Genomic DNA, 13292 nt, shown 5'->3' with positions numbered 1-13292 from the left:
AAAGGGATATTTCAAAGTTAACCCAATTGCCAAATAATGTAATTACAGCAGTAACTATCTATTGCTTTCTTAAACCCTAAGACAGCAGGAGCCTCCCGCTTCCTTTATAGAGCCTATATTTCCCCCAGTCCTGGAACCTCTAGGATGGGAATCACTTTTCTGTATGCTTCTCTCAATTCATACCAAATGATATCACATCTGCTGATCCCAACCTAATCAACGCAAGGAATACCACCTCAGCATGCTTCACTTCAGACTGTGTCCAGAGACGTCAGGCATGGAATGTCAACCCTTCAGTCTCATTACTCGGTTGAGACCTTTCCTTTCATAGGATTTTCTAATTCCATTCCAGGAGGTTCACTTCCTAACAAAGTCCCAAAACCTAGATATAGACCAGGTCCCATAAGGTAGAGCATATGTTCACATGTATCCATAAATTAGGGCAAAATATATACCTGAAAGCAAAAGTACACAATAGTCTCAGTGAGTCAGTATAAAATTCATAATGAAATTGTGTCTACTTAAGACTTAGATACCCTCCTCACCTACTTCCTATTACAGTTTTTTCACTCACTCCAAAGCTAATCTCATCAAAGCAAGGACTGCAAAAGTGAATAAGGGCAAGAGACTGGCATACTTTAACAACGACTCTTTAGTCACTATCAGGCCACCCCATCAGCTGGGGCCCTATTTGGGGAGTCCAGAGATTCCTAAACAGACATGATGGGCCTACACCTCAAATAAACTGGTCATTTCTATCAGGAACAACACAATAGACCCCTTTGTGAGCCCCCACGGAACCTTGCCCTCAACTTGGATCAACAATGGTAAAGAATGTTCCATCCTCTGAAGGGAGGCTGGACAATATTCTTTATGCTACACCTGAGGAAGATGGGTCCTCATATTGGGGCAGCTTGGAACGTTCGTACTCATGACTACAGAATGTGAGCTCTGATCTTCAGGGATGCAGAGGTCACATAGGCTCCTAAGCTGAAGATGGGCCCCAGATCACATCAAATCGATGGGGTTTACAATCAACAATATTTATACCCCTCTTCCATTTTAGGGAGCTACTCTCTTCCCAGATCCAACTTTCTGGTCCGTTTTCAGCCATGACATCATCTCCCCAGACAATAATTAGGATCAACCTGCATATCAGATTTCAGGCTCAGGGAAAAACAAACAAACAAACAAACAAAAACTAGTATAGCCACAGGCCCTTTGCAATATAACTAAAATATGCATACTAGCTATCTACGAAATGGAGTACCCTCCAACTCTTCATCTGTACTATTCCAGCCTTTGATTGGTCAACAATTTGTTTGGCTTTGTATGTTAACTCTCTTTCCAGCCACCAGGTTCCAGATGCCAGTGCCCATGTTCAGAGAAGAAGCAATTACAGAAGCCAGACCTTCTACCTTCTGCATCCCATAATGACCTTGGGTACATACTCCCAGAGGGTTAAAGAATAGGAGAGCTATCAGGGGAGGGGATGGGATACAGAGTTCTGGTGGTGGGAATTGTGTGGAGTTGTACCCCTTTTATCCTATGGTTTAGTAAATGTTCCTTTTTATAAATAAAAACATATATTACCAGGGGTCCGGCGGTAGTGCAGCGGGTTAAGCACACATGGTGCAAAGCGCAGACCGGGGTAAGGACCCCGGTTTGAGCCCCTGGGCTCCCCACCTGCAGGGGAGTCGTTGTTAACAAACAGCTATCATCTATGTACTTGCGAAGCACAAGGAGTGGTGTAAGGATCTCAGTTAGAGCCCCTGGCTCCCCACCAGCAGGGGGTTCGCTTCACCAGTGGTGAAGCAGATCTTCAGGAGTCTATCTCTCCCGTTGTCTTCCCCCCCTCCATTTTTCTCTGCCCTATCTAACAATGATGACATCAATAACAACAACTACAACAACAGTAAAAAAAACACACACAAGGGCAACAAAAGGGAAAAATAAATGAAAACAACATATATAGTACCCAAGGAGATGGCACAGCAGTAGAACTCGGGAATGGCAACATGATGTCCTGAGTTCAATCTTAATAGCACATATGTCAGAGTACTGCTCTGGCCTCTTATCTAGTGCAATAAATAAAAAATTAATCTTTAGAAAAAAAAGATTACAGAAAATACCTTAAACTCTTTCCTCAGATCCAGCACATGAGGAGGTATAATTTATGACTAGCTCATAAATATTTCCACCATAAAAAATAATAACACTCCTAGAATCTTGCAATTTTATTTCTCTTCATTTGGTAAATGTTGGATTTTTTTTTTTTTTTTTTTAGCAGAGCACAACTCAGCTCTGACTTACTGGGAATTAAACATAGGACTTTCAGTGTCTCAGGCATGGAAATATTTTCCATTATCATTGCACTGTTTCCCCAGCCCATAATTGGCTTTTCTGGTCTTGTTTATAAAGCTATAAAATATTTTTATTTAAAAGATGTCTAACAGGGAGAGAATGGAAATCATCATTGATATAATTACAATGTGAAGATAATAATAATCTTTTTTTATTGTAAACCTGATAATTTATAGCTGATAGTTAAAGTCCATGCAGTTATTTGAAAGATAAGCCTATTGTATTTACTGTTGAATGTAAAACATTAATTCCCCAATAAAGAAATTAAAAAAAGAAAGATAAGCCAGACAAAGATAATTAAAATATATTCCAAAAAATATATTTATGTTCCCTAGGATTTTTGAATCACAAGAAATGAACTAATGAAAACATTTTATCATATATAATGAAATATAAAGAAATATTTTCTGTCTGAATATCCTATTTAAAAATATATTATTAATGAGATGGGGGGGAACTAAAGCACTACAATGGTATCTGCAATGCAGAAATCAAACTTGAGCCCTCATGATCGAAGGTTCAAAACCTTATCCATCACATAACCTCCAGGCCACTTTTTCTGAGTATCTAAAAAATCATTTGTGGCCTGTCCTACTCCCAATGGTAACTTGTCACTCTTTCTACAAATAATTAATTGCTGGGTCTAGTGCAGTTTTATCTTTGATACTTAGTACAAGAATCCAAATCACTGCTAAGGCTTTCCTGGCCGTATATTAGTTAGGGAGATTATAGAAAACTCCTTTAGGCAAAAATAATTTTTTGAATTCAGAAATCCAGAGCATTCCTCTATATTAATTTTCCAGTAATTACTTTATAAATCGTACATATAAAATCTCAGCACTTTCGTCCTGTGTGACACTGTAAGACTTATTTTGAATTAGGTCACAGTGGCTGACTTTCAGCAGAGTTGAGGATATAATTAACAGCTGACATGCACTCTTCTTCCTGGATTCTATTTCTTTAGGAACATATTTAGAGCTGGGCAATAATGACCCATATGCACAGCTGAGATTATTCTATTCTTACAGCTCTGGAAAAAGCCAAGTCAAACCAATAATTTGAGATGAACAAAACTGTAATTCAGTCTTATTTTGAAGGAATTTGCTAAAGATTCCAAGCGACCTTATTTGAAAACACAGAGAAATGTGTACATGTGTGTGTGCACAGAGACACAAATAAAAGCAAGCTCTGAGTCTCGGGAACATGTTGCCAAGAAAATATTTACTATGACTCAGGTTTCAGAACCAGGTTCTATGAAGGTTTCCACTTCCCTTAATCCCTGCCTCTTTGAAGTTAAAACAATACAGCCACAGAATACAAAATTTTGCTGTGAAGACCGGTAGATGGCACCTAGTCCTGTATGCTATTCCATGCCAAACCTCTCTCTGCAAAATCCCCATGTTTCTTCCCCATGTTTATTCATAGTAATTAATAATACACTCTGTGTATGCTTATTTGTTTGGAACATCTACTTGAAGGTCAGTACCTTATGGTCACAACACTTATTAAGTGTTGTCTAACTCATACTTTTAAATTTTTTTTTCATACTTTTAAATTTTAATCTCACTTAAGAATGTAATAATTTATACACAGTACACATGGTCTACTAAAATGCAACAGATAATATTATATTATATTATATTATATTATATTATATTATATTATATTATATTATATTATATTATATTATATTATATTATTATTACTATTTGCCACCAGGGTTATTACTGGGTTTCAGTGCCAGCACAGAATCCACTGCTCCTGGCAGTCATTTTTTCCTTTTTTTTAAAAAATTTTTAAAATTAAAAAAAATTTTTTTGAGAGAGAGAGTCAAAGAGAGAGAGACACACACACACACACAGAAACACCAAAGCACTGCCCAGCTCTGGCTTATGGTGATGCGGAGGATTGACCCTCATTTTTTCCATTTTATTGGATAGGACAGAGAAAGTGAGAGTGGACAGGGAGGTAGGGATAGAGATAGACCCCCCTGCAGACCTGCTTTGACACTTGTGAAGTGTCCCCACCCCCACAGGGGCTCCAACCCAGATCCTTGCGCTTAGTACTATGTGTGCTTAACCAGGTGTGCCAGTGCCCAGCCCCCATGATGAATCGTTATATACATATTTTAAATTCAATGCATTCCACTTCCAACTTGGAAATAATCTGGAAACATTTCTGATAGTAAAATACAAAGGAACTACTAGTGAAAATAATACTAAAGTGCCTCATGTTTTCATCCAGAAATATACCATAAGCTTCAAATTATCAAGCAGAAATGCTACAGGACTGGAGAGATATCTAACTGGGGAAAGTACATGCCTTGCCATACACACGACCCAGGTTTGAGTCCCAGAACGACATGGGAGGTGCTATGGCACCAGAGAAAGATCCAGTACTCTGGTAGCACATGTGCAGTCTCTGAACATAACAACATAGCCCAAGTGCTGTGAAGTCATGTATACACAGAGCCCTAACTTTGGAAAGGAAGGAAGGAAGGAAGGAAGGAAGGAAGGAAGGAAGGAAGGAAGGAAGGAAGGAAGGAAGACAGGCAGGCAGGCAGGCAGAAAGGGAGGGAGGGAGGGAGGAAGGAAGGGAAGTTATAGTAATACTGTTTCATGTTTTAAGAATGTGTTCAGGGAGTGGGAAGAGAATAACAGTCTTGACTTTCGATTAAAATACTTAACAGTCTGATATTATTCAACTTAGAATTCAGAAAGCATGGGGGATTTGGAGGATTCTGGAAGTTCAACTGTCTGTAGCACCAAGGAGTGTGATGATAGTTGTGTTTTATTAATAATAGTTGTTAACTTTTTCTTGTACCATAATCTCACTGGAGGCTTTTCATCCTATTACTTTGGACACATTTGGGATACAACATATTGTCCTCCATGTGTGCAGGTGAGAAACTGCAGGCAGGGAACACAAAGAGTGTATACATTTGCCCTTGTTTCTCAGGTACCAGGAGTATCCTACCTGAAGCTATAGATGACCTGACCTTTTGTGTTCACAAGGTGACTTCTGTCATGGGCCACACTGCCCAGTCCCCATTACAGTCTTTTTTTTTTTTTTTTTTTTTGTCTATTGTGCTTTTACTTTTTTTTTCTAATCAGAGCCTCAATTATGGTCCAGGAAACAAATACAGCTTCTAGAATAGAAGTTGTTACTAAAATTGTAAGATCTTGGGGCTGGGGAGATAGCATAATGGTTATGCAAAAAGCTTTCATGCCTGAGGCACCAAAGGTCCCAGATTCAATCCCCAGCACTACTATAAACCAGAGATAAGCAGTGCTCTGGTAAAATAAATAAATAAATAAATAAAAAATAAAATTAGGCGATCTTCCTCAAGAAAAAGTTAAACTTTTCAAGAACAGGAGCTCCCCCTGACCTTGCGGTGTCTTCCATGGACAAGGAGCTCTGCCGTCTTTTACATATCTTTTTTTGTTTAGCTCCCTCTACTGCAATTCTTTGTAAGGATGATGTACTTTTACTCAATAGAAACCCAATACTCTTCTGACACATTTTCACATTTGGAAGTTCCATTTCCATCCATGACTTTTTTTATGGAGTCCCACTCTTTGGCTTTAGAATTCTCCATGTTCAGAAAAGGAGTTAAGATCAACAGGCACTTCTTAATTCTGAATATTTAAAAAAAATATTTATTTATTTATTCCCTTTCGTTGCCCTTGTTTTATTGTTGTACTTATTGATGTCATCGTTGTTGGATATGACAGAGAGAAATGGAGAGAGGAGGGTAAGACAGAGGGGAAGAGAAAGACACCTGTAGACCTGCTTCATCGCCTGTGAAGCGACACCCCTGGTGGTGGGGAGCTGGGGGCTCGAACCAGGATCCCTAGGCCGGTCCTTGTGCTTTGCGCCACGTGCACTTAACCCGCTGTGCTACCGCCTGAATAATTTTTTTTTTTAATGTACGAAGAATGTAGTGCTGTGGTCCGGTCTCTCTCGACCTTGAGGTCCTGAGTTCAATCCCCCACAGCAAATGTGCCAAAGTGATATCTGGTTCTTTCTCTCTCTCTGCCTATCTTCATCATGAAAAAATTAATTCTTCAAAAAAATAATGTAGTGGTTAGTACAATTGCTAGGATATAGGCAATAGTTATAACTTTGTGATGACAATTTTAAATGTTAAAAAGAAGATTAAGGGGAGTCTGGTGGTAGCGCAGCAGGTTAAATGCATGTGGCGCAAAATGCAAGGAACAGTGTAAGGATCCGGGTTCCCCAAATGCAGGGGAGTCACTTGCTTCACAGGTGGTGAAGCAGGTCTGCAGGTGTCTATCTTTCTCTCCCCCTGTCTTCCCCACCTCTCTCTATTACTCTCTGTCCTATCTAACAATGACGACATCAATAGCAACAACAATAACTACAACAATAAAAAAGGGGGCAACAAAAAGGGAAATAAAAAATATATATAAAAAATTAAAACAAAATGAAGATTAACAGGCTAGGGAGACAGTATAATGGTTGTGCAAGAAAATTTTTATGCCTGAGGCTTCAAAGTCCCAGGTTCAATCTCTAGCATCACCACAAATCAGAGCTGAACAGGACTCTCATAGTTCTCTGTATCTTTCTCTCTGTCATTAAAAATAAATAAATTTCAAAAAAGTTTTTTAAAAAAAGATTAACAAAAAAGTCAGTGTTTGTGATACTCCTTTTTAAAATTATTAATTTAAGTGATATATATATATATATATATATATATATAGAGAGAGAGAGAGAGAGAGAGAACCAGAGTATCACTCTGTTATATGTGATGCCAAGAACTAAACTCAGGACCTAATGCTTTCAAGTTCAACAGTCTAGTCACTATGCCACCTCCTGGGTTGCTTTAGTGATAGTTCTTAAAATGTAAAAAGTAAGTATAATTTTCCCCAATTTCAAAATAAATATACATTACATTGTACTTACCTGGAGTCTTTTCTAAAATTTCCTGGAACATGGTCCTCTCATAATCCACCAACTGGTGTTGAAGAAGTGGTCTAATAGTCTTAATTGCAAAGTTGACCATGTCCATATTCATGAGGTCCAGGACATGAAATATTTGTCTGAAATTTTCCAGAGTTAAGACAAAGAGGAGATGAAGAAATTAAATTAAAATTCATTAACATTATCAATTTTATATGCTATAAAAGACAAATCTTCCCAAAATGGTTTTGAAATTCCAGTTGTCATTTCTCAGAAGGCATTCTGTGTGCATTTCAAATATGTTCCCTTTCCTTTTTCTTTTCTCTTCTTTTCTTTTCTTTTCTTTCTTTCTTTTTTTTTTTTTACTTTCACCAAAATACTGCTTAGCTCTGGCTTATGGTGGTACTGGAGATTGAACCTGCTAAGTTAGAGCCTCAGGCATGAGAGTCATTTGCATGATCATTATTCTGTCTCCCTCAACTTCAAATGTATTCTACAATAGCTATCAAGAGCATTTGTTTCACTTATGTAATGTCTTAATGCAAAGTTATTTTAACAATAAATATAAAATAATAAAAAAATATCAGTTTGGGAGACAGTTTCACCTGGTAGAGAATACACTTTGCCATGTGTGAGGACCCAAGGTCAAGCCCCTGACCTGTATAGAAATTTTACAAGGAGTGGAGCAATGCTGTGGTATCTCTCCTTCTCTGTCCCTTCCTCTCCTCTCACTGTCTATCTGAAAATAAGAGTCTACTGTGAGTTGAAGAATTGTGCAGGAGCAGAGTCCCAGTGATAACCCTGGTGGCAGAAGGAAAGAAGGAAGGGAGGGAGGGAGGAAGGAAGGGAAGAAAGAGGAAAGGAAGAAAGAAAGAAAGGAGAAAAGAAGGAAGAGTATTTGGTTTAGAAAATATAACTTGGGGCTAAGTGATAGTGCACCTGGTAAAGTATGCATATTACAGTACACAAGGGCCTAGGTTCAAGCCCCTGGTCCCAACCTGTAGGGGGGAAGCTTCATAAGCAGTGAAGCAGTGCTGCAGATGTCTCTTTCTCTCTCCCTCTTTCCCTCCCCTTTCCCTCTAAATTTCCCTCTGTCTCTATCCAATAAAATTTAAATACTTAAAAAGAGAAAATAAAATTCTAGATGTTTCATTTGTTTCCATCAAAACTGATAGATACTAAAAGGTATAAACAGTGAGTCTTCATCATGAGACAAAAATTATTCAAAAAGGAACTTCATATGAAAACTCCTGAGATTTTAAGAAGACAAAATATAGTACATGTGACTTTTACTCTTAAGGAGATAAAAGAGAGGGAGACTTCTGGAGGCGGGGCTATGAGCAGCAGCAAATGTGTTTCTTTCCTCTCCTCTCCTCTCCTCTTCTCTCCTCTCCTCTCCTCTCCTCTCCTCTCCTCTCCTCTCCTCTCCTCTCCTCTCCTCTCCTCTCCTCTCCTCTCCTCTCCTCTCCTCTCCTCTCCTCTCCCGGATCAACTAGGAATACCAAAGGAGACCACCTGGAACCAAAACAAGACAGGACTAGAACGTCTTCAGGAACCCACCAAATTACTGATGAGTGCAAACACATATGGCTGGTGGTCAGAGAGGAGTCTAGGGAGAAATTAAGTGGCTGGTAACAGTCCTGCAGTTTATCAATTGCGACACCAGTCTGTTTCACCAACAAGGGGACAGCTGAAGGGAGGAGAGGACTCCCCAGAGACTCACCAAGTGCAACTCTGAGTCTCCATTGCTACTGCCCTCAGAATCTGGAGCAGCTGGCAGGGAGGCCCTGGGCTGACACCAGGGGACAGAGAACTAACCAGGAAATTCAGGAGAAGACCTATACCTCAGTGGCATAGAGGTGGGGCTGTGAAAGTCTCTTTGCATAACCACTGGATTATCTCTGCCACACTCTGCTTTATCTCTTGGTCAGGAGTCAGTGATTAAGCTAACAAGCCTACTTACAGTTTAAAAGCCCTCAGACTCCCACAGCCTACAGGGAAGAAAAAGCACAAAAGAGGTTTTTAAGCCACTAAGCCCCAAATCAGGGATTAAAATACTATTGAAACAACTGTTAACTGCCACAACTGTGAACTCTTTAATTACCTTACTTAGACACAAGTCAATACAGGTAATAGTGATCAGTAATTTGAAAAGTACTGAGAGAGGGACCTCATAACATAATATAAAAAATGGTTAAACCAACAAGAAGAAATGAACCAGGACAAGACTCCAGCTAAAATCCCCCCAAACGGTGAAGCACAAAATAATGAGGTCAACATCCAAACACTAGCTAAGGAAATAATCACAGGAGTGAGTAAAGAGTTTGAAAGAATTGTCATCAGAAATATAGAAAAAACAAATGAGACTCTGGAAGAAAACACTAATTATCTCAAGATTATTAGAGAGCTGAAAGCTGAAATAGCTGAGCTAAGAACACAACTAGCTGAACAAGCTAAAACAGTATCAGAACAGAATAACAAAATAGATGAACTCCAGAAAACAGTAGAGGGGAGAGAGAATAGAATCAATGAGGCTGAAGACAGAATTAGCAAGGTTGAGGACGAATTAGAGACAACTAAAAAACAAGGAAGAGATCTCAAGAAGAGATTAAGAGATACTAAAAACAACAACAGAGACTTATGGGATGACTTCAAAAGAAACAATATACACATTATTGGCTTATCAGAGGAAGAAAGAGAGGGAGAGGAAGAAAGCATTCTTCAGGTCATAACAGCTGAAAACTTCTCTAGTCTAGACAACATCAAAGACATAAAGATTCAAGAAGCCCAGAGGGTCCCAAACAGAATTAACCCCGACTTAAAGACACCAAGACACACCCTATTTAGAATGGAAAGGAGTAAGGATAAAGAAAGGATCCTGAAGGCTGCAAGAGAAAAACAAAGAGTCACCTGCAAAGGAAAACCCATAAGATTAGCAACAGACTTCTCCACACAAACACTACAAGCCAGAAGAGAATGGCAAGATATCTATCAAGTGCTCAATGAGAAAGGCTTTCAACCAAGAATACTCTATCCTGCTAGACTGTCATTCAGACTAGACGGAGGCATAAAAACCTTCTCAGACAAGCAACAGTTGAAGGAATCAGCAAGCCTGCCCTGAAAGAAGTTCTGAAAGGTCTCTTATAAACAGTCAGACCACCATAAATAGGCCATATATCAGAACACTCTAAGACTCTATAAGAATGATGTTAAAATATCTTCAATCTTTGATATCAATAAATGTCAATGGTCTGAATTCTCCTATTAAAAGACACAGAGTAGGAAGATGGATCAGAGAACACAACCCAACAATATGCTGTCTACAGGAAACCCACCTAACTTAACAAGACAAACACAGACTCAAAGTGAAAGGATAGAAAACTATCATACAGGCCAAAGGCCCACAAAAAAGGGCAGGAACAGCTATTCTCATATCTGACATGATAGACTTTAAAATAGGAGATAAAAGAGATAAGAAGGCAAGAGAAGATAGGTAGTGAGGCACAGAAGAAATAATTCAGGATAGGCTGAGTAGCCCTATGCTGACTGCAGCTGTGCAACTAACCAGCTCTGTGGCCAGAAACAAATGACTTAATCTCTCTGAGTCTTGGTTTCCTCATCTAAGAAAGAGGAAGATAAGCTTTGACTTGGAAGGATCTTGTGAAAAGTTAATGCGACAGACTTGGCATCATTCCCAGGTAATAAAATAACTCATTTATCGATTCTAGAGCTAAATAATCATTAATAGGCCAGAGCTGAGTACAACTGTAAAGATAAAGAAAGTTAGTTTTACAGAGAGAGAAAGTGTGATTTTGACATGTTATCCACTTGCCCAAGGTAACACCGTTATCTGCTACATACAGTTTCTTTCTCCTTTGTTTTCAATGTTATTACACAAAATGCAAATCTCAATGTGTTCATCAAAAAGGGAGAAAATTTTATCAAAAATGGCAGATTGAAGACTGCTCTTTCGTCTAGGATCATGAAAATGCTATAGTCTGCACAGGCAGAGCTTCATTATTTTAATGCACACCTTGCTTCCCTAGGAAAATTGAAGCCAAGATGGCTAGCTGACCACCAATGAGCTATCTATGCTCCCTTTTCACTAAGTAGACTTGTGGTGGACAAAGTGTCCGTCATAGTAGCTATATTTGTCAGGTCCTTTTCAATCTAGGTGAGACCAAAAGACTAGTTATAGTCAGTGGAATGTCACTTCTGTGCCAGATGGGTTAAACTTTAAGTATGTATCCTTATAATCTCTTACCCATTCACCAATTAGATGGGTCTGAATAAGGGTGAAGTCAAGAAAGGAGGAGGCTGGGTCACTGAATGGCATGTGGAAGACTACCTGGCCTTGACTCAGACTGTGACATGAGTGAGAAACACATTTTTATTGATGAAATCATTGAGAATTCAAGATCTACCATTACCCTGATAGAGAAACTTCCTGGGGGCCAGGAGGTGGCATACCAGGTTAAGCACGCAGTGTACAAAACATGAACCCGCCGTAAGGATCCTAGTTCAAGCCCCCAGCTCCCCACATGCAGGGGGGACGCTTCATAAGTGGTGAAGCAGGTCTTCAGATATCTCTCTTTCTCCCTCTCTATCTTCAATTCCTCTCTGTCCTGTCCAAAAAAATGGAAAAAAAATGGCCACAAGAAAAGTGGATTCACAGAGCAGGAAGTGAGTACCAGTAATAACCCTGGAGGTGAAAGAAGAAAGAAAGGAAGAAAGAAAAAAGAAAGAAAGAAAGACAAGAGAGAGAGAGAGAGAAGGGAGGGAAGAGGACCTTCCTCTATCCTTGACTAGGCTCCTCTGCTGGAGCTTCTATTTCTTCCATGGCACTTTCACAATAGTGTAATTTCTTGTTCAAGGTCAGTCTTCCTACTAGACTGTAAACTCCCTGGGCTCAGGAATTGTACCTGTCATTTTATTACTGCATCCCTAAGGACTGGGGCTTGCCAAATAACAGCCTTGTTAGGTGATTCTACTTGAAATTAGGTACATATTAAATAATTGGCTTTGCTTATATTGGGTCTTCTTCTGGGGTCAAGGATTCCTTTAGGAAACCAGTAGCAATTCTGTGTACACACACACACACACACACACACACACACACACACACACACACACACTTTCCTAGGTATATTGTGAAAATCCAAATGGCAAATGTGCTAACCTCAGCACCTGCACGATGTTACCAGTGACCTTTAATTCTTGGATGTCTTTGTCTCGAACGGGAGCACACAGTTTTCCCATCGTGCTGATGATATAGCTGGCCAGACCCTCGATGTCAACAGCACTGTGCTCAGCCTGCTGCCTAATGAGGTCTGTGTCCAACACTTCACAGATCTGGTTTCGAAGCCAACTGCCACCATTATGCAGAAAAGAGAGAAGGATCTTCAGAGAGAAAGAAAAGAAAAATTAACATTATCTGTGCATGAATAAAAGGTACTATTATTTGTTATTATTTAAAAAATTTATTGGATAGAGATAGCCAGAAATCAAGAGGGAAGGGGTAATAGAGAGGGGGAGAGACAGAAAGACACCTGCAACACTGCTTCACCACTTGTGAAGCTTTTCCCCTGCAGGTAGGGTCCAAGGACTCAAACCTGGGCCCTTTGCATTATAACATGCGCAATCAATCAGGTGCACCACCACCCAGCCCCTGATACTATTTTCATGTAGGTGTCTAGATGATTGAACTCTGTCAAGTTTATAGTAACTAGGTGGTGGGTCAGAGGGGTGCTCCAATGTCTCAAGTCTAAAAAGAAAGCTATATGCTGAGTTAAAGTCACCCCCCATGGGAAATTACTAATACAATCAAAATAAAAACAACTGACAGGAATACGACTGAAATAATTTCCAAAAGTCTATCAATTATTCCAATAAAGAACAAGTTGCAAATCATGACTCCAAAAATAATCCTTTAAAGGAATTATATTTTACATATAAATACATATAATTTATTATATAAACCACCTACAAAACATTTATTACTCAGG

At 39.2% G+C, this 13292-nt stretch overlaps 1 protein-coding gene across 5 annotated transcripts in view; it reads right to left on the bottom strand.

The window, feature by feature from the left end:
- The window catches only part of TCP11L2 (t-complex 11 like 2), a 69665-nt gene that overhangs the window by 27643 nt on the left and 28730 nt on the right, over positions 1 to 13292 (bottom strand). For all 5 annotated transcript variants that reach the window (XM_060194360.1, XM_060194359.1, XM_060194361.1 and 2 more), the window contains 2 exons: positions 12467 to 12687; positions 7291 to 7427 (listed from right to left, as the gene is read on the bottom strand). In XM_060194360.1, the coding sequence (XP_060050343.1) occupies positions 7291 to 7427; positions 12467 to 12687 (358 nt within the window). The remainder of the gene's footprint in view (positions 1 to 7290; positions 7428 to 12466; positions 12688 to 13292) is intronic.

Source organism: Erinaceus europaeus, chromosome 7, assembly GCF_950295315.1.
Source record: "Erinaceus europaeus chromosome 7, mEriEur2.1, whole genome shotgun sequence".
Classification (NCBI taxonomy): domain Eukaryota; kingdom Metazoa; phylum Chordata; class Mammalia; order Eulipotyphla; family Erinaceidae; genus Erinaceus; species Erinaceus europaeus.
This window is presented reverse-complemented; position numbering and strand designations above follow the sequence as displayed.